General features: G+C 66.3%; 2 protein-coding genes across 2 annotated transcripts; one reads left to right on the top strand and one right to left on the bottom strand.

The window, feature by feature from the left end:
- The first annotated feature begins 1,002 nt into the window (after positions 1 to 1,002).
- PKP3 (plakophilin 3) lies at positions 1,003 to 9,261 on the top strand. The gene is made up of 14 exons (XM_052662454.1): positions 1,003 to 1,077; positions 2,562 to 2,757; positions 4,656 to 4,732; positions 4,856 to 5,481; positions 5,569 to 5,692; positions 6,292 to 6,496; positions 6,845 to 7,019; positions 7,447 to 7,564; positions 7,646 to 7,813; positions 7,893 to 8,078; positions 8,303 to 8,456; positions 8,674 to 8,866; positions 8,963 to 9,050; positions 9,226 to 9,261. The coding sequence occupies exons 1-14, from the start codon at positions 1,003 to 1,005 to the stop codon at positions 9,259 to 9,261; spliced, it is 2,421 nt and encodes an 806-aa protein (XP_052518414.1).
- A 1,385-nt stretch (positions 9,262 to 10,646) lies between these two features.
- On the bottom strand, positions 10,647 to 16,610 carry SIGIRR (single Ig and TIR domain containing). Its single transcript, XM_052662337.1, has 10 exons — positions 16,482 to 16,610; positions 14,723 to 14,885; positions 13,719 to 13,917; positions 13,100 to 13,233; positions 12,861 to 13,001; positions 12,372 to 12,515; positions 11,817 to 11,919; positions 11,602 to 11,752; positions 11,225 to 11,414; positions 10,647 to 10,945 (listed from the first exon to the last, which is right to left on the bottom strand). The coding sequence occupies exons 1-10, from the start codon at positions 16,530 to 16,532 to the stop codon at positions 10,782 to 10,784; spliced, it is 1,440 nt and encodes a 479-aa protein (XP_052518297.1). The 5' UTR covers positions 16,533 to 16,610; the 3' UTR covers positions 10,647 to 10,781.
- Between the last annotated feature and the right edge of the window lie 3,837 nt (positions 16,611 to 20,447).

Genomic DNA, 20,447 nt, shown 5'->3' with positions numbered 1-20,447 from the left:
TCCAGCCCGCCCCTACTCTGGCCCCCGCCCCCTGCTCATCCCCAACCCCTCCCCCAGAGACTTTTGTAACAACTGCCTGGGGTGCCCTCCACGGTAGATGCCCCAACCCGACCTCTCAGCCCAGGCAGTCCTTGCCTGTAAATGCTGGCTTGCCCCTTGGGCCCTCACAGCCCTTCCTTCACACCCCCCAGGGCAGAGTCCAGGCTCCCCCACCACCCACCTCCCAAGTAAGAGCATCCATCACCCTTCCAGGCCTTCAGGTCCTGGGATCTCCAACGCATATTCCCAGGTTTTCTAATCTCCCCCCAACCCCGCGCACTAGGGATGCCCTCCTCCAGGAAGACCCCTTCAAGCCGGCACCAATCGTCCTTATGCTGTCTCCCCCATGCACTCGCTCCAGAGAGAGGGGGACTCTCCGGAGCAGAAGGCTGGTCCCAGGGGTGGGACAGGGCTCTGAGCTTGAGGGGGGCAGGTTTAAGCCACAGCCGGTCCCTCGGGCCCTGCAGCGGTTAGAGGAAGCTCCCTTGGGTCCCCAGGCTTTCCCTGGACAGGGAGTCACAGAGGGCCGAGATCTGAGGTGGGTGGTGGGAGGGGCGCACAGGTCCCCAGGAGGCTCGGCACAGCCTGGGGCCACCCGCAGCCCTCCCTGCCAAGAGAAGGGGCGAGCTCTAGGGAACTGGCCCTGGGGACCCTGCAGGCATCAGCCTGACCCCCACCTGCAGTCCGCCCGGAGGCCGGCTTCCCCAGGCACGCGGCTGGGTGGGCTGGGCCCCAGGTGGACGAGTGCAGGGCGGGCCCCAGGCCCGTGCCAGGCGACCTCCTCCAAGCGCACTCAGCGCCGCACGAACTTGTCTCCCGGGATTTTTCCACACAAAACATGACTCCCAGGGAAGCAACCGGTCTGATGAGCTGGCTGGGCGTGCAGGCGTTCCCACCCCGCCCTCCTGGTGCCCCCGCAGTCCTGGCCTACAGCAAGGCCCCAGCAGCAGTGCTGGGCCCGGGATGCAGCCCAGGACTCAGCCCGCAGCCGTCTCTGGGGTGAGCCCCGGGGCCAGCAGCCTCCGGACCGCCAACAGGGTAGGTCGCCCACCCTGTGCATCCCCTCTGCCCGGCGGCTCCACCCCAGGCGTCACCTGGACCTTTCTAGGGACCCTCCTCCACCCCTCTCACCCCCAACTGATTTCTGCCTCCCTCCCCAGTCTCCTCCCCAGCACTGACCTCACCCCTAGGCTGCCTCCTGACCCGACCCCACCTCACCCCCAGGCCACTGCCCCCAGCCACCATTCCCACCTGGGACCTTGTCCCCTGCCTTCAGGGACCCAGGGCCCAGGGTAAGGGTGTCCCACAGGAAGGAAGGCCGGCGAGGGTGGGCCCACGGTGACTGCGAGGGGAGCCGAGGAAGAACATGAAGCCGCTGGGCCCCTGCCCCCAGCCCTCCGGGGCTCAGCCCTCGCCCCACTCAGCCCACCAGGGGCCTGTCCCGGATCCCAGCTAAGCCTCCCCAGGAGGCCTTGGAGCAGGCGGTCCGGCCGGTGGGGACTCTCCCGGGAGACTCTGGGGCAAGCCCCGCTCTGCCGGGCTCTGACTCCTGCTCTGACTCCTGGGCCGCCCCTGCCCGTGCAGCTCCAGCCTTCCGGGTCCCTGCTGGCCTGGACTGCCAGTTCCTCCCCGCGTCCCCAGCCCGGGCAGGAGGGCCCCTCTGAGTCAACCCCCCGGGGCAGCCCCACCTGCCCCCGCTGAGCTGAGCCCTGACTCACGTGTTGGGAATAGCCTCCCACCCCCACAGCCTGGGGGGCAGGAGCCTGGGAAGGGACCAGAGAGGGCCCAGCCAGCCCTTCGGAGGCCTCTGCAGAGGAGGGCCTAGGGGTGACTTCCGGGGTCTACGGGGGGGATATCTGGAGGGTCATGAGCCTGCGGTGGGCCCATCTAGCCCCCCGCTTCTGGGGTCTCTTGGGCACCAAGGATCCGGATAAGGACCCCATCGAGCCCTCTTCACCCAGAAGCTCCACCCCAAGCCTTCAGTCCTCAACTCAGTCCCTTGGCCCCGAACCCTGCTAGGCCTCGCACCGGCCTCAGGTTGGCCGCCTGGTCCTCGCAGTTTCCCAGAGCACCCTTTCCCAGGCAGGGAGGGTCCTGGCCCTGACTCCCCGAGATGGCCGCCCTGGGCCCTTTCCCAGCGCTCGGGACAGTAGGCCCAAAGGACCAGCTGTGGCCTTTACAGGCAGGGAACAAAGGCGCAGACCCCTTCTGCCCCGTCCCCGACGGGCGGAAGGAAGGGGAACGCGCAGGGCCTGTTCTTCCGCCCGAATTCCACCTTGAGCAGCCCCGCCCTCCCACCTGGCCCAGGTGTCCCCGCCCCTCGCTGAGCTCAGGGTTGGGCGGCGTCAGTCTCTGAGCCAGCCCTGGGCGAGGCCAGCGGGGAGGGGACTTCAGGGACAGGGCCGCGCGGGAAGAGACGGCGAGACAGCTCGGGCTTGAGGTGGCGACGGGGCCCAGGCCAGGCCGACCGCCCGGTGCCCGCCGCCATGCAGGACGGTAACTTCCTGCTCTCTGCCCTGCAGCCCGAGGCGGGCGTGTGCTCCCTGGCGCTGCCCTCGGATCTGCAGCTGGACCGCCGGGGCGCCGAGGGGCCGGAGGCAGAGCGGCTCAGGGCGGCCCGCGTCCAGGAGCAGGTCCGCGCGCGCCTGCTGCAGCTGGGCCAGCAACCACGGCACAATGAGCCCGCCGAGCCCGACGGGGTGGCCGAGGCGGCCAGAGGTAGGCGGATGCGGGCCAGGTGGGCACCAGAGGGTGGCAGGTAGGGGTGGCCCCAGGGGCGTGGTGGTGCCAGGGCTGGAGGCCGCCGTGGGGCGACTCCGGGTTCAGCTCCCTGACTCACCGGGCCGCCTTGAGTCACCGCCCCGCCCCGCCCCGCCAGGCGTGGGAGACGCCATGGGTGGGGCCTCTACCTCCCAGCAGGGACCCTGGGGTCCTCAGCGTGAGCCAGGGTGGGCCCCACCTGCCCCCTGTGCCCTGAGCCCCCTGCCCCAGCCAGACATGGGAGAAGCGGCACATGGCCAGCCAGCCGGGCCCATCTCGGTCGGCAAAGCCAGGACACGCACACGCCCCACATCCCACGGGCTCACGCGCAGTCTCAGAGACACGCAGACATACACATCAGTCCCCCAGAGACACAGATGCCCAGACTCCAGCGTCCACCCCTGGCCCCCTGGGAACGAGCAGACAGGACAGTGAGGGGCGGGGTCTGGGGCTCCTGGAGGAGAGCCACCGCCTGTCAGGGCCAGGGTCTCCCTGTGGGATTGCGGGGCGGGGGCGGGGGCCCTGCCAGAGTGGCCCAGATACTCCCGCTGAGAACAGCCTGCGGGGAACGCCCTCGGGGCCAGGCAGCCCCCTGAGTGCAGAGACCCGGCTCCACCAGGCACGCATGTGCACGACTGCGGCAGCGGCCTCAGGGCGCTCCTGGAAATGGCACCCCCTCCTTGCCAGGCCGCAGGAGCAGGCACCGAGGTCAGGCGGGACGAAGAGCCTGTGGGGTGCCAGGGTCAAGCCCTGGTCACAGACGCTCGAAGGCCCTTCCCAGGACTGGCCTCCAGTGCCGCTCGGGAGATGCAGGCCAGTCAGCGTAGGGGCCACTGGGTTCCTGCGTCCTCCCCGCCCTGGGCCTCTCAGCCTTGCTCATGGCCCAGCTGGATGCCCAAGGGTCATGGGGTAGAGGAGGGAGCAGGGAGGGGTTAATTACCACCCCAGCTACCCTGGCAATTAGGAGGAAGAGGATTATAATTTTGGGGTGGGGGTAAGGTCCCCAGGCTCGGGGTGTGTCCCCCCAGGCTGAGCCTTCCTGGCATCAAAGGGTTAATAGCCCCTGCCCAGAAGCCTCATTAACCAGGGCGGGTCTCCAGTTGGGGGAGTCCCCCCAGACCTAGCTGAGGCAGAGGCTGGGAGGGGCCCCCTCCCCTTCACCCCTGCCCTGAGTCCCTTGCGCCCAGTCTCTCTCCCCTGGCCTTGGGCGGCTGGGACTCAGGAACCCCCTCCCCATCCAAAGGCCCTGCCCAGCAGGTGAAGCCACCCCAGCTGGACTCCCACGGCACTGCCTGGTGTGACCTTTGCCCCGCTCCTCTCAGGGTGCCCTCAGCTCTTGCCACGGGCCTGTCCACCTTCGTGTCTGTTTAGTTGCCCCTTCAGCGTCCCTCCATTCTCCGGGCCTAGATATCCGCTCACGCACCAGGCTGTTCACCCACCCGCCGTGTCCTGGCGGTCCAGGCTGCCCCCTTCCCTCTGCTCCCTGCCCATCCGCCCCGTCCACTCACGATGCCGTCTGGCTGGCGCCTGTGCCCTGGGCTTGTGTGTGCCGGGGGTGGGGATGGCCCTGCCAGGTGGGTCAGGGGCCCAGCCCCGGGGCACAGCGTGTCCCTAAGCATCGCAGTGTCACCGTGGTGGGCCAACAGCACAGACCAGGCCTACAGGGGTCCATGCGGCTTCCTGGGCGAGGCCGCCAGGAGGTCAGCAGGGTGAGCGCGTCTGTCCCCCCTGGCGGGGCGGGGGACTGTGGGAGGGATGGCGAGGCGCCACCCTGCCAGCCTCAGGGTGGAGGGGAGGCAGGAGGCCGGTGCCTGCCGTTGGCCCAGCGGGCTGTGCCGCCCCTGCCCCGTCTGCAGGTGCATTCCGGGCTCAGTACCACACCTTGCAGGCCGGCTTCAGCTCTCGCTCCCAGGGCCTGAGTGGGGAAACCTCGGTGAGTGACGCCCCTCTAGCCTGGAGCCCTGAGGCGGAGGTTCCGAGGGGGGCTGGGCTCCGCGGTCAGGAAGAGGGACCCGCTGAGCCCCTGTGCCCCCTCACTGCCCTCCCTGCCCCACAGACCTTCCGGCCCATCGCCAAGCCCACCTACAGCCCTGCCTCCTGGTCTTCCCGCTCGGCCGTGGACCTGAGCTCCAGTCGGAAGCTAAGCTCCATCCACAACGGGGGTGGTGGCTTTGGGGCCGCAGGGTACTGGGGTGCCCCACCAGCCGCACCGGTGCCCGCCCGGCCTGTGTCCTTCCACGAGCGTGGTGGGGCAGGCAGCCGGGCAGATTACGACACCTTGTCCCTGCGCTCGCTGAGGCTGGGGGCCGGGTGCCCGGATGACCGATACAGCGTGGTGTCCGAGCAGCTGGAGCCGGCGGCCACGTCCTCCTACAGGGCCTTTGCCTACGAGCGCCGGGCCAGCTCCAGCTCTAGCCGGGCTGGGGGCCTGGACTGGCCGGAGGCTACCGAGGGACCACCCAGCCGAACCATCCGTGCCCCTGCCATGCGGACCTTGCAGCGGTTCCAAAGCAGCCACCGCAGCCGGGGAGTGGCTGGGGGCGGGCCTGGGGGCATCCCGGAGCCCGTGACCCGCGCACCCTCTGTGCGCAGCCTCAGCCTTGGCGACTCGGGGCACCTGCCGGACATGCGTGGGCTGGACAGCTACGGCGGCCACCGCACTCTGCAGAGGCTCAGCAGCGGGTGAGCTGGGACGGGTTTGCAGGGGCGGCTTCTGCCACGACCCCAGTCCATCCTCAGATCAGCCTAACCCGTCTCTTGTCTCTGCAGATTCGATGACATCGACCTGCCCTCAGCAGTCAAGTACCTCATGGCCTCAGATCCCAACCTGCAGGTGCTGGGAGCTGCCTACATTCAGCACAAGTGCTACAGCGACGCAGCCGCCAAGAAGCAGGTGACCGTCCCTGCTGACCACGCCCATGGACCCCCTTCATTCCCTGTCCTCTGGTCCCTGACCACCCTCGCTGACCCCCAAACTGGGCCTACCCAGAGCATCCCCAGCAGAGGAAGGGTGGGAGGGATGGACTTACACGTGTCTGAATACACGTGCTGACACCCACACACCCCTGTGCACACCTGAATATAGACACACACATCTCTCAGTGTACACACCTGCCTACACCTGCAACCTTTGCACACAGCTGCACACACCTGCACACCTCTGCACACACCTGAATATAGACACACAGGTCTCTCAGTGTACACACCTGCCTACACCTGCAACCTTTGCACACACCTGCACACCTCTGCACACACGTGCACACCTCTGTGCACACTGGAATATAGACACACGTTTCTCAGTGTACACACCTGCCTACACCTGCACACCTCTGCACACACGTGCACACCTCTGCACACACCTGAATATAGACACACACGTCTCAGTGTACACACCTGCCTACACCTGCACACCTCTGAGCACATCTGCACGCATCTGCACACACCCATCCATCATTTGCACACTTGTTAACACCCGCATGCCTGTGCCCGCAGGCCCGCAGTCTGCAGGCTGTGCCTAGACTGGTGAAGCTCTTCAACCACGCCAACCAGGAAGTGCAGCGCCACGCCACAGGCGCCATGCGCAACCTCGTCTATGACAACGCGGACAACAAGCTGGCCCTGGTGGAGGAGAACGGCATCTTCGAGCTGCTGCGGGCGCTGCGGGAGCAGGACGACGAGCTCCGCAAAAACGTCACAGGTGGCCTGGTCCCAACCTGCCATCCCACCCCTCTACCACCCAACTCCCGCACCTCCCACCGCCTCTTCCCTCGTCCCCCGCGGCCATTCCTTGGCACGTCTCTTTGGAGCCAGCCTCCACCCCAGGGCCCACGTCCCCAAGGGTCATCGTTTCTGCCCTGCTGCAGCCCCATGGCCCTCTGGGTCACACCCAGGCTGTCCTCAGGAAGGCTGGCGGGTGAGGCTGGCAGTGCCCCGCAGGGAGAGGTCAGGAGCCTTCTCCCTACCACCTGAGAAAGACAGAGGGGCCAGAGGCCTCAGAGGTCCCCAGAGGTGGTCCCTGACCACAACCGTGGCCCACCCGCCACAGGGATCCTGTGGAACCTGTCCTCCAGCGACCACCTGAAGGACCGCCTGGCCCGGGACACGCTGGAGCAGCTCACAGATCTGGTGCTGAGCCCCCTGTCGGGGGCAGGCGGGCCGCCCCTCATCCAGCAGAACGCCTCTGAAGCCGAGATATTCTACAACGCCACCGGCTTCCTCAGGTGCGCGGGGTGGCCGTGGGGCCCTGAGGTCCAAGGGACAAGGCGGAGCCACTGGGTTGGTGGGGGCAGGGTCACTGGGGGAAGTGGATGGACCCAGCAAGGCAGAGGTGCTGACCCACGAGTGGAGTGGGTCACCAGGTGTCCCCCGCCCAGCCAGATGTCAACAGACTGCAGGCTCAGGCTTCTTTAAATCAGGGACTTGATCTGACATTTCTCACCTGCCCTCACCCCGGACAATTTGAGGAGTGGTTGGGGGTAGGTGTGCAAAAGCGTGGGAGCGACAGTGTCCATCAGGAACCAGGAGCAGGAGGTGCTGGGGGTGGGCCCAGCGCGGGGCGGGGGAGGAGCTCAGCCTTGGGCTCAGCTCGCTGTGGGGTGGCTCTGCCTGGGGTCCCTGCACGGGCCTCTCACCTGTCTCCACCCGCAGGAACCTCAGCTCCGCCTCCCAGGCCACTCGCCAGAAAATGCGTGAGTGCCATGGGCTGGTGGACGCGCTGGTCACCTACATCAACCACGCCCTGGACGTGGGCAAGTGTGAGGATAAGGTGAGAGCCGGCCTGGGCCCGGGGGCCCCGGGGGCCCCGGGGGCGCCAGCCTGCCCTGACCGCGGTCCCCTCCGTCCACAGAGCGTGGAGAACGCCGTGTGCGTGCTGAGGAACCTGTCCTACCGCCTGTACGACGAGATGCCACCCTCAGCCCTTCAGCGGCTGGAGGGCCGGGGCCGCCAGGACATGGGGGTACCCCCGGGCGAGGCGGTGGGCTGCTTCACTCCGCAGAGCCGGCGGCTCCGAGAGGTGGGCCCAGACGGGGGCGGGCGGGCAGAAGCAGGGCTCCCAGGCGACCTCAGCTAACCCTCCGTGCTCTCCTGCCCAGCTGCCCCTCACGGCCGATGCCCTCACCTTTGCTGAGGTGTCTAAGGACCCCAAGGGCCTCGAGTGGCTGTGGAGCCCCCAGATCGTGGGGCTGTACAGCCGGCTGCTGCAGCGCTGCGAGCTCAACCGGCACACGACCGAGGCGGCGGCCGGGGCGCTGCAGAACATCACCGCAGGGGACCGCAGGGTGAGGCGGTGGGGCCGGGCTGGGCAGGATGGGAAGGCAGGGGCCGCTAGGCGGCAGCGGGAGCGTGAGGTCGGCGCCCCAGACGGCACGGGCCTTGGCTCCTGAGGACCTGGGTTCTGTGCCGGACTTGAGGGAGGCGCCAGGAGGTCTGGGCTGGCAGGGCCTGAGCCGCGGGTGGCTTGGGGCGCCAAGCACCTCGCTCACCAGCCCCCTCCTGCCGGCAGTGGGCGGGGGTGCTGAGCCGGCTGGCTCTAGAGCAGGAGCGCATACTGAACCCGCTGCTGGACCGAGTTCGGACCGCTGACCACCACCAGCTGCGCTCACTGACGGGCCTCATCCGAAACCTGTCCCGCAACGCCAGGAACAAGGATGAGATGTGTGAGTCGGCCGTCCAGCAGCCTGGGTTCCGCCTCCCCTGTGGACCGGGCGCTCGCCTGGACTCTGCCTTTACTGCCACCCTGGGGCCAGCTTCTGGGAGGCCGGAGTCAGTGGACAGGCAGGCTCGCCGGCTCCCTGGGGGAGCAGGGGACGGCAGGGGCCACGGGGGCGGCGGGGGGAGGGGCAGTGGAGACCCACCTCCCCGACCTCCTGGCAGCCACAAAGCTGGTGAGTCACCTGATCGAGAAGCTGCCCGGCAGCGTGGGTGAGAAGTCTCCTCCAGCCGACGTGCTGATAAACATCATAGCTGTCCTCAACAACCTCGTGGTAGCCAGTCCCGTGGCTGCCCGGGACCTGCTCTACTTCGACGGGCTCCGCAAGCTGGTCTTCATCAAGAAGAAGCGGGACAGGTCAGGGCCCAAACCCCGTGCCCACCCTGCCCCCCGCCTGGCCCTGCCTCCTGGCCGTGCCTGTCACCCCGCTGACCCCTGCCCCCCACCCCCCAGCCCTGACAGTGAGAAGTCCTCCCGGGCGGCCTCCAGCCTCTTGGCCAACCTGTGGCAATACAACAAGCTCCACCGAGACTTCCGGGCGGTATGTTCCCGTGGCCCAGGGCAGGCGGGGCTGCGAGCATGGGGTGTGGAGGCGGGACAGCAGGGAGGGACAGGGAAGCCAAGTTGCACAGGAGGCCTGGATGACCTGGGCCTGCTGCCAGCATACTGGAGGTGGGGCAGCAGAGCCCTGACTCTGGGTCCCCTCTCCACTGCAGAAGGGCTACCGGAAGGAGGACTTCCTGGGGCCGTAGGCGAAGCCTTCCAGGAGAAGGAGAATGCGATGTGACCCAGCCTCCTAGGGAAGGGCTCAGCTCAGGGCTGCTCGCCAGCCGGCCTGGAGGAGAAGGTTGAGGATGGCCCAGGGGCCTCTCGCTGGAGCCCTGTCCACATGCAACGTGAAGGCCTGGGCCACGGGGGAGGGGAACGAGGGCTTGCAGCTGGGGAATTGGCTTCTGCGGGGCATAGGGGGGCAGGGCTTGAGGCTGCTCTGATGCCTGGGGTGGTGGCCAGGTCACACTGGCAGAGGTGGTGCTGGCTGTACCCCAGCGGTGCCTTGGGACAGCCAACAGTGGGAATAAAGGTGGCCGTGGACGCAGCCCCTCGTGCTTCCTTGGCTGGTCAGGTCTAAGGGTGCAACAGTGTCCCCAAGCACAGCCGTATTTGCCCCTGAGGACACTCCCCCCGGGGCCCATGCACAGATCTCTCTGGTCAGGGGACACAGGACAGGGGGAGGGAGCGTCCCAACAGCAGGAGAGCCGGCAGAGGCAGAGGCGGACGGCGGAGGCGGCCTCGAGCTGAATGAGACACCTGTGCAGAGGAATGGCCTCTTCTGGGCAGTGTGCCCGCTGCTGACTTTAGTGCCACCCTTCTGGGGTGCTCACATGGCACCTGCACCCCAACGTCTCTCTACCCTGCCCCGCCCTGGGGGTGCCCTGACAGCTTCACTCATACTGTCTGAGGCTTGGGGTCCAGGAGCTCTGGGACTCCTCCCCATCCCACCACGTCAGGCCATTTGGTCATGACGCTCCCACAGATAGTTTACAACAGATGTTCCCGCAAAGCTCAGCACCTGCAGTCTGTAAGGGGCCTGCCCCCCAGGGGCCGTCTGGCTCACAGTGGGACTGGAAGCAGTCACGGCCCGGGGCAGGGAGGCCTGAGGAGGGCGCTGAGAGAGGCGCCTGAGCTGGCTCAGGGTGGAGGGGCAGCGTTTGAGGGGGCGGCCAGGCGTGCCGACCAGATGGCCACATGAGACAAGGGCAGGGTCCAGGGCCCTGGGTGCTGAAGCTCCAGTGCTCTGGCCACCTGATGCAAAAGAGCCAGCTCGTTAGAGAAGACCCAGCTGGGAAAGACTGCGGGCAGAAGGGGTGACAGAATGAGATGGTTGGACGGCACCGCCACGACGGACATGAATTTGAGCAAGCTCCGGGAGACAGTAAAAGACAGGGGAGGCTGGCGTGCTGCAGTCCATGGGGTCACAAACTCAGACGTGACTGACCGACGGAACACCAACCAGGGCCCCAGAGGGTCCAGGGCGGAAGTGAGGGGCCTTCCACCCAGGACACCGCACACCTGCTTCCTGCCGCAGGGGAGAGGCTGAGACTCGGGTGGGATTCAAAACGTCTTTATTTCTGGCAGGTGGACAGCTGGGGCTGGGTCCACTCTCTTATCCTGAGGTCCCAGGACTGCAAGTAGACAGGTTCTGCTGTGTGGGATTAAAAACACCCAGCCCTGCCGCCCACACCCCGGCACCCTACTGCTGCAGGGGGCAGGGCTACACGTCGTCCTCCGATACCAGGCAGTAGAAGTCCGTGCGGGCACTGTAGTTCCGGGAGCCAAGGTCCGACACGTCCACCTCGCTGCCTTGGCCCTCTCCGAGCGAGACCGCACTTGCGTGTGGAAGAGATGCTGGCTCCCCAAAGACAGGCCCTCGCACACCTGGGGAGGGGCACCGCCAGGCCTCAGGCTGGGCTGCACACTGCCTGCCTCCTGCCAGGTCACTCCCTGCTGCCCCTGCAGCATGGTGGCCCTTGCGGTTCCCAGGCAGGCCCTGGGCCCAACCACCTCTATGGAAGAGGCAGTGGGAGGCGCTGGGAGTTAAAGCCATCCATGGCTGCCGGGCATGGTCCCCAGCACCTGGGCCCCTTCACTTTATGCAGCCTCCCTCCAACTCAGGCTGACCTTCTCGGGGGTCAGGGGTGGGGCTGGTGGGCCTACCCAGGTCCCCCTCAGGGTCGGGGTCCAGCTCGGGGTCCAGGGTCCGACCCTCTGGGAGCCGGCCTCGCACAATCAGCATGGGGTCCTTGTCGTCCTGCAGCCGGGTCTGGGGGTCTCCCTCCATCGACCTGTACTGCACCTTCCGTGGCAGCGCCAACCGTAGCTCTTTCCAAAAATCGGAGGAAGGCGTCTGGAGGCAAGGTGGGGCAGTTAACGTGTGTGACCACGTGAATGGGGCTTGGGGGGGGGGTGGTGCCAACACATAAAGACCCTGGCCTCCTCGGCCCCCAAAAGCCCACTCCTCTGGGCAGCTGACCACGGAAGCCTCCCCTCCGGGGTCCCATCCACAGCACCCCGTGCGCCCGGCCCCTCCGCACCACAGAGCCGGGCTTCCAGAGCAGCAGGGTCACCAGGTGGCGATGCTGCCGCAGCAGGCGCAGCGCGGGGTGCGCGGGGTCGCGCCGCTGGCCCTCGAAGGTGATGAAGATGGGTCTGCGCGTGAGCTCCAGCAGCCGGCACAGGCCCTCCCTGCGAGGGCGGCACTGTTAGAGCGGGCGCGGCTGAGGCCCGCCCAGCCCAGCGCGGGACCCACCGGAAGCTGTGGCTGCACCAGGCCCGGCCCAGGAAGGCATCCGACAACACCACCACAAGTCGCCGGCAGCGGCTCAGGTTCACCAGGAGGTCTGCCGACGGCTCTGCAGGACCCGGGCATCAGCGGGGGCGGCACAGACTGGGCCCTGGAGGGGCGGGGCCCTGGAGGGGCGGGGCCCTGGAGGGGCGGGGCCCTGGAGGGGCGGGGCCCTGGAGGGGCGGGGCCCTGGAGGGGCGGGGCCCTGGAGGGGCGGAGGGCCCGACGGGGCGGGGCCCTGGGAGGGGCCGGAGCCCGAGGCGCGGTGGGGAGGGGCCTGGGGCCGAGGAAGACTTGAGGGGCGGAGCCTGGGAAGGCGGGACCTGTGACCCAGCGGGGGCGGGGCGTGCACCGGGGCAGGGCGGGGCCCAGCGGAAAGGGGAGATGGGCTCGAGGGGGCGGGGCCCTGGGAGGGGCGGGGCCTGGGCCGAGCCAGACCTGAGGGGCGGGGCCTTGGAAGGCGGGACCTGTGACCCAGCGGGGGCGGGGCCCAAGCGGAAAGGGATGGGGCGCCGGTACCCGCGCGCGGCAGGAGGTCGCGGTCGTCCAGAAAGAGCTTGTAGCCACGATGCCGCTCCAGCTGCGGCTTCAGGATGAAGTTCACGAACTTCCGGTCCTCAGGGCTGTCGCTGTAGGAGATGTAGGCGTCGTAGAGCTTCCCGTCTACGGACAGCGGCGGGTCAGCGCGGCCGCTTTCCCGGCCTGGACCAGCCACCTTCAGGGTCCCCTAAACCTCCCCCCTGTGCCAGGGAAGCCAGGCAAGCCCCCCAGACGAGAGAGACTCAGCAGACCCTGGCTCAAGCACCGCCTGGGTTCGTCCTCAGCACAGGATTCCGGGTGGAGGCCTGGAACCAGGGTACCGTGACCCCCTTCTGCCCGCCCCGCGCCCTCCTGGGCTGCACAGGGACACCCCTCTTCCAGAGCCCTCCAGGGGTGGATGCCTCCTCACCCCCACCTGCAGACTGAGCCTAGGGAGGCCCCCTTCCCCCACGTCCGGGCCCCACGCACCGTTCATCTCCACCTCCCCATACTTGTCTTGGTACCAGAGCAGCACATTGAGCCGACACTTCACGTACAGCAGCGCCACCAGGAGCAGGGCCAGCAGGGCCAAGAGCGAGGCCACCACCGCGGCCACATGTCCCGCCAGGCCTGGGGACAGAGCCGCTGTCTGAGCCTCCCCAGCACCCTCCGGGCCTCAAGTCTCCCCAGGGCTCCCTCCTACCGCGTACCCCAGTGCACCCCCTCACCAGCTCTCCAAAGAGTGAAGGAAGACGAGCTGACGTTCTGGAGGGAGCAGGTGAAGGTCCCGAAGTCCTCAGCTCTGGTCAGGTTGATCCCCAGGACACTGGACACAAGCACCTCTGACCAGTTGGTCTTGACCCTGGGGAGACCAGGCCCCACCCCCTCACCTGGGGCCCGAGAGCATCACTGGATGCCCCAGAGCCCCAGTTGTCTGGGACTCACCCACAGAGGCTGCAGATTTGGGCTTCCTGGCAGTCCCTAGACCGTAAGCTGAGAGAAACGGCCAGAACATGGCGGGGGTGTGGGTCTCTTTTGGGACAGTCACCCTGATCCTGGGTCCGGGTCCTGGAGGTGCTCACATCCCAGGCTTGGCCCAGCAGTCAATGAGTGGGTTCAGGCCGTAGCACTCTGCTGGCGCCCATGGCCCTGGGTGGTCTACAGGGTGAGTGTCTAGAGGGGCCGCCTGTCCCTGTAGCCGCTTAGTCTGCATCCAGAGTGGCGCTCTGCCCACGTCGTGGCTGCCCAGTCACTCCCCAGCGCATGTCCAGGTGACTATAGACCAGAGTGTAGGCCAGAGAGGCCACTGGCTGCATGGCGCCTGACCCTGGACACCTCATCTCTTACCAGGAGTGCTCATGGAGGTGATAGAGGCTTCCATTGCTCAGCAGCAGCCCGTCTTTCAGCCACTGTACTGAGGGCAGGGGGCAGTGGGGCCCCGAGACCACCAAGGCTGTGCAGTTCAGTGTGACCGTGCTGCCCAGGGCAAGCCCCAGGACCTGGTTTCCAGATGGGGACAGGAAGTCAGGGGCCTTGTCGCAGGCTCCTGCAGAAAGAGGACCCAGTGGGTTACCTGTGCCTGTGATGCCAGCCTCCCACTGTGCACAGATGGTCGGTGGGCCAGGAAAATACCACGGAGGCCAGTGGCACGTGCTGCTCGGTAACCACACCGTGTCCACCCACAAGTCCCAGGGGGACAGGGCCTGGCCCTTGGCACATCTTCTCCCAGCAGCGGCTAGTTCTTACATGTTCTGCCTGCCCCGGATGTGGCTGCCCTGTCCTCAGAGAGGATGTCAGTGTGGAAGGCAGTGGCCAGAGTCACGGCTGAGGTGACCCCACCGCCACCCCAGCCCTGCAGGACCCGCCTAGCTGCCTGTGTGCCCAGGGCAGGAGCCAGCACACATGTTCTGCGTGCACCCGTGGCCCACCCTGTGGCGTCGAGGCCCTGGCCCCTCAGCTGGACAGTGGTGATTTGGGAGACTTCGGTTGGACATGCCAGCACCTTCAACCTGGTAGAAAGTTGGGGTTCCAGGACCCTCTACTTCTGGCCACAGGCAAGCATTCTCACCTCCCCGAGACCTGAGCTTCCTTGTCTTTAAATTGGGGTGAGGAGCCCAAGCCGGCAGTCAGAGAAGGAAGCCATCATATTGGCAGTGAGGGCTCCCAGTAGCCCACATCTACCCACCTGACCCCCGTGGCCCCCACCAGTGCCCACTCCCAGTATCCCTGGGCTTTACCAACCCCCCATGAGCAGGAGAGGGGGAGGGCCCATCTCAACCGCACTGCAGCGTGGAGCCAGCCTGGGGCAGGAGGTGGAGTGGAGCCCGTGCCCACCCTCTCTGACCGTCTACCTGCCATGGTCTGGCCGGGGCCTCCTCGAGGCAGGCTGGACACTGGTGCCACCCACAGCGCCACGGGGCTCCTTGGCTGAGCAGGCTGATCCCCCAAGGGCTGAGCAAGATTCACTCTCTGTCCTTGTGGCCGGTCAGTCAGGGCGCCAGGACGGGTCAGAGGCTGCCGCCATCCCCAGGAGCAAGTTAAACAAGAACAGGATGAGTTAACGTGTAACTCTGGCCTCGGAAGCACTGCCTCTGCCCCAGCTGTCCTGCGGAAGCCGCAGGGCACCGCGCACGGCCTGGACTGAACTTCGTCTACCCCAGGGACACCCGACGGCCCAGGGTGGGCAGCACACCTGGCACCCTTCCTGAGCCCAGGAGCTGGCCTGGTTCCCAGGTCCTCTGGGACAAGGCTGCCACATGCAGACGGGGGCTGTGTACGGCTGCACTCAGCCTGTACTGAGGCTCCGAGGGGCTGGGGGGTCTCACTCCCAGCCTGGATGCAGCAAGAACAAAGCATGTGAGGCCAAGGTGTCGAGCAGAAGGGGCCGCGGGGCTCAGGCTGGTCTCGGGGGCAGCCCTCCTTCCAGGTCCTGTGCATAAAACGTCATCTTCAGACCACAGACTCTCGTCCGCATTGTCCGTCGGTTCTCTGAGGCAAACCCCCGCCGACCCGCAGGTGGCCTTTCTCTCCCACGCAGGGTGGGACCGCCGCCCGCCAGACGGCAGCAGCTATACATACACACCTCTTGACACTAAAAGCTCTTAGTGAGCTGGGCTGCGGGGCGGGCCAGTGAAGGCCGGCCTCAGAGCCTTCGAGGACAGCGTCCTGACCCCGGGCCTCGGGCACCTGCTCCCTGGAGCCAGGCAGGTTCTCACTGGGCATCCAGTCCTCTCCCACCTCCCTGGGAGTGGACACACTGGGGCCCCGCCTCCTTCAGGCCCCTCCCCGCCCGCGGGGCCCGTGAGGCTTTGCGGGGACAAGCTCCCCCAACTCCCTCTGCACGGAGGGGACCCAACGTGGACCCAGGGTCAGCTGGAGCCCCTGCCTTGGCTGGGCTGGGACTTCCTCACAAACGGGTGAAGCACAGGCTCCCTCCCAGCAGGCAGGGGCAGAGGGTCCTGCCCTGAGCCGTCTGGAGTGGAGGGCAGCCTGGGAGGTCCCTGAAGCAGAGGAACCAGCCACGAGGGCTGTGGGGGCCTGGGCAGCTTGCACCCCCGGCCCAGAGCAGAAGGTCCAGGGCAACCCCAGTCATGGCCCCTTGGCCTCCACACACTGACACACCTCTGACCCCTGTCACCCTTGGAGCCTCCTGGAAGTTAAGGCCAGGTGGCAGGTGCCCCATACACACTGTGCCCGGTGGCCCCGCTGCAACGCTCCCTCTCCTCTGCACAGCCTCTGTGTTGCACCCCCAGCCCCTGCACACCACTTGTGGCTGCACGCTTGGTCCCTGCTCACATGCGCACACTCCCCACACGCCTGACACTATGGCGGTCCACATACCTGGCACACAGCACGCACTTGCCAAGTTCCCCAGGGCATACAGCCAAGAGCATCTGTGTACACCCCACACCACACACACTGCTCCTCATGCCCACCCTCGGCCTCCCATCACCCCTCTCCCTCTCACAGGCACACTTGCCCCACGCACACACGTGCACACATGAGCTGCATGCTCACACAGGCCTGATTTTGAGGACAGGCCTCAGGCCGGGAAAGGCATTTGAGGACAGGGACGCAGGCTCACGCTAAGCAGGGAAGGCATGAAGTCACCTGGCTCCAGCTCTTTCCTCCTGAGGAGGGGATGCCCGTCAGTGAGGTCATTGGCGTGAGCTTGGGTGCGATCGCTTTGCTCAGCTGGGCCCCTGGCCCAGCCTAAAGTAGCACCGCGGCCCCGGATGCATCGCCGGGCACGGCGAGGACCCGGCTCTTGTTTGTGTGTTTTAATCAGAAGTTTCCCGGTAGCTTCCTGGCTTTGCAGTCACATCCTCTCCTAAACCTAAACCCCACCCAGGCACCCCTCCTCCCCGGCGGGCTGGCGGGCAGTTGGTGGTTCTCCCCGCCAGCCCCGCCTGCCCCAGTCTTCCTGTAACTCTGAGTCAAGCGGCTCCTTCCTCTGGGGCCCGCCCCAGTCCACCACGGCCCGGGCCTTCCCTTCTCAGGCTAGGTCTAGAAGGCCGGGGCCCACGGTGATATGTGGGGGTCCTGGCCGGCAGACCCCCAATCAGGGCTGTCCCGCATACCAGCGAGGAGCTGGGCAGCCTGGCCTGCTTCCCGGACAGCCCTGTGGACCCGGCACCTGGAGAGGGCGGGCTCCATGTAGCTCCCCTGGCCCCAGCGAGCATCTCTGACCTGCTGGGGGGGTGCGGCTCCCGTGGAGACTCTCGCCAATGATGGAACCTTGAGCAAAGCTCTCCGGCCCCCGCGCCCCCAAACAGTGAGCAGTTACAAGCGACTTGGGTTATCACGTGGGCCTTAGCCCCTTTTTCTACATAAGGAAGCAGTCAGGAGGCCTCAGCGAGGCTCCCAGATCTGAGCCCAGGTCGGGGGCAGCCTGAGGTCACCACAGATTCCTCTGCACCCTCATCCTGGACTGACCTGGCGCTCAGCCCAGCACTGGTGGCTGATGGCACTGCTCATGGGAATCAGGCAGGGTCCTTCGTGGCCCCTGTCCCTGCCCTCACCCCTGGGGCAGGGCCTTCCCTTGGAGCAGTCTCATCCCACATCCTTAATCTGACCCTTTCCAAGGCGCCTTGCTCAAACACCCCCACCCCGTGGCCCTCAGGGCCTTTGGATAACGGTGCATCTTGGGCTCAGGTCCCATAGACCCTGCCCGCGCGCCTTCACCACTGGGCCGCAGCTCCTCCAGGGTGCCCCGGTGGGCCCTGAGGCTGAGTGAGCAACAGAAGCCCCTGATGGACAGGTTGATGGGCGCCGGCGGTCAGCGGCCTGCCCAGAAGCGCCCAGGCGGAGGTAGTCCCCGCTGTCCCCACCGGCCTTGCTGCCTCCCAGAGCTCCTGCCAGGTTGCCTGCCGCCCCTCAAGCCGGCCGGCGTCGCCGCCTCACGCCCTCGGCTGGGCGCTCTGCCGCCTCGGCTCACGGCCGCCCTCCCCGCCGCGTCCCCCAGGGCCCCCTCCCCAGAGCGAGAAGAAGCGCCCCGCGCCGCGGGCGCTCCAGAGAAGCGCCCGCGGGGCCGGAGCCCGCCCCCTGCACCGCCCAGCGCGCTCGGCCGCGCGCCCCGCGGCTCCCAGAAAGCCCGGCCTCGCGAGGGCGCTCCGCCTTCCCCGGGCTCCGCGTCGGCCCGGAGGCCCGGCCCGCAACCGCCCCCGTCCCCACGGCCGGCCGTCTGGCCGGCTGCTTGGCACCCAGAGGGTCTGGGCGACCCCCTCGTCTGGGACAGGCGGCCCTCTGCGCCTGGCGCGTGCTTCCTCCCCGGACGTCTCTCCCGAAGCGCCGCGGCCCCGCCAGCCGCCAGCCGGGAGGCCCCGGCCACGCCCCGCGCCCCCCACACCGCGCTCCCCGCCTTCCGGAGGGTGGCCCGGCCTCCGCACCCGGCCCTCCGGCTGCGGTGAGCCGGGCGGGCGGGGCGCGCGCGGTTGGAGGGCGCGGGGGGCGGGCTGGCGGGGCCGCGCGGCCGGAGGTAGCCCCGCCCGCAGACAGGTGCGCCCCGGGAGGCCTGGGGCCCGGGCTCCGCTCGCCGCGGCGCTGCTTTTCCCCTTTCTGGCCGAGGGCCGCGGGCGGAGCGGGGAGAGCGGCCCTCGCCCCCGCGACCCCGAGGGGCCAGGCCTCAGGTAAGCGCCGGCGACGCGCGCAGCGGGCCCGGCTCCGAGTCGCTTCCTGCGGAACCGCACCGGTCACAGCCCAGACGCTCCGCGGGCCAAGAGGCGCCTCGGCACCCCCAGGCTCCAGGCTCGGTCCTGGCTCCTGGGAGCCGAAAACCGCCGCGCACTTCCGCCGACAGGAGCAGCGATCTCCACTCACCTGCGGCCCAGACTCGAGGCTCGCGCGGCCGCGAGGGCGGAGCGGCCCACCTGGGCCAGGTGCGCGGCGGCGACAGCCCCAGCGACGGCGGCAGGTGCGGCCCCGCCCAGCGGCCGGGGCGAGGGCGGACCCTAGTGTCTCGCTTTGCGCCCGCAGGCTGGTCGGTGTTCAAGAACGTCCTGCGCTCAGCCCTGTGGGGTCGCGGCCGCCGGGCCTGGGGGCAGGGGCCAAACCGGCCCGACCAACCCGGACTGGTTTGGTGCCCCAGGGACTCCTCGGAAATTCCGCCGCCCCCAGGGGCGCCTGCGGCAGTTCTGGCCCTCGGCCCAAGCTCTCCCTCTTCCTCCAGGAGAGCTGCCGTGACTCTGCCCCTAACAGGTGCAGGCACTCCTCACTTTCCCGTGGAGAGCGGGAGGTTACTGCATTCCAGGCCTTTCCCCATCTGGACCTCAGTTTCCCAGCTAACCCTGTTGTTGTTCAGTCGGTAAGTCAGGTTCCCACCCTTTTCTACCTCAGGGACTGCAGCAGGAGTCAGGCTCCCCTGTCCTCCACTTCTCCCAGAATTTGTTCGAATACCTGTCCACTGAGTCGGTGACGCTATCTAACCATGTCATCATCGGCTGCCTTCTTCTGCCTTCAATCTTTCCCAGCATCAGTCTTTCAGTGAGTCAGCTCTTCGCATCAAGTGGCCAAAGTATTGGATTTTCAGCTTCAGCAACAGTCCTTCCAACGAATATGTAGGGTTAATTTCCTTTAGGATTGACTGGTGTGACCTCCTTGCAATCCAGGAGACTCTCGAGAGTCTTCTCCAGAACCGCAGTTTGAAAGCGACACTTCCTCGGCGCTCAGTATCCTGTATGGTCCAACTCACATCCATACATGACTACTGGAAAAACCACTGCTTTGACTGTTCGGACCTTTGTGGGCAAAGCAATGTCTCTGCTTTTTAACGCTCTGTTCTAGGTTTACCATAGCTTTCCTTCCACGGAACAAGCATCTTTTGATTCCATGGCTGCAGTCACCGTCCGCAGTGATTTTGGAGCCCCAGAAAATAAAATCTGCCACGGTTTCCACCTTTTCCTCTTCTGTGTGCCGTGAAGTGATGGGACTGGATGCCATTCAGTTCTGTGAATGTTGAGTTTCAAGTCAGCTTTTTCACTCTCCTCTTTCACCCTCAGGAAGAGGCTCTTCAGTTCTTTGCTTTCTGCCATTTAAGTGGTATCATCTGCATATCTGAAGTTGCTAATTTTTCTCCCAGCAGTCTTCATTCCAGCCCACATTCTGCATGATGCACTCTGCATATAAGTTAAATGAACAGGGTGACAGTATACAGCCTAGATATAATCCTTTCCCAGTTTTGAACCAGTCAGTTGTATGTCTGGTTCTAACTGTTGCTTTTTGACCTACATACAGATTTCTCAGGAGGCAGGTACAGTGGTCTGGTACTTCCACCTCATTAATAATTTTCCAGTTTGTTGTGATCCACACAGTCAAAGGTTTTAGTGTAGTCAGTGAAGCAGAAATAGATGCTTTTCTGGAGGGCCCTTGCTTTCTTGATGACCCAACAAATGGCAGTTTGACCTCTGGTTCCGCTGTTTCTTTAAAACCCAGCTTGTAGGTCTGGCAGCTCTCAGTTCAGTACTGCTCAAGTCTAGCTTGAAGGATCTTTAGCATAACCTTGCTAGCATGTGACAGGAGTTTGAGTATAACCTTGCTAGCCCTGAGGGCAGACATAATCCATCAGAGACCCAGAAATCT

This window comes from Budorcas taxicolor, chromosome 25 (genome assembly GCF_023091745.1).
Source record: "Budorcas taxicolor isolate Tak-1 chromosome 25, Takin1.1, whole genome shotgun sequence".
Taxonomy (NCBI): Eukaryota; Metazoa; Chordata; class Mammalia; order Artiodactyla; family Bovidae; genus Budorcas; species Budorcas taxicolor.
This window is presented reverse-complemented; position numbering and strand designations above follow the sequence as displayed.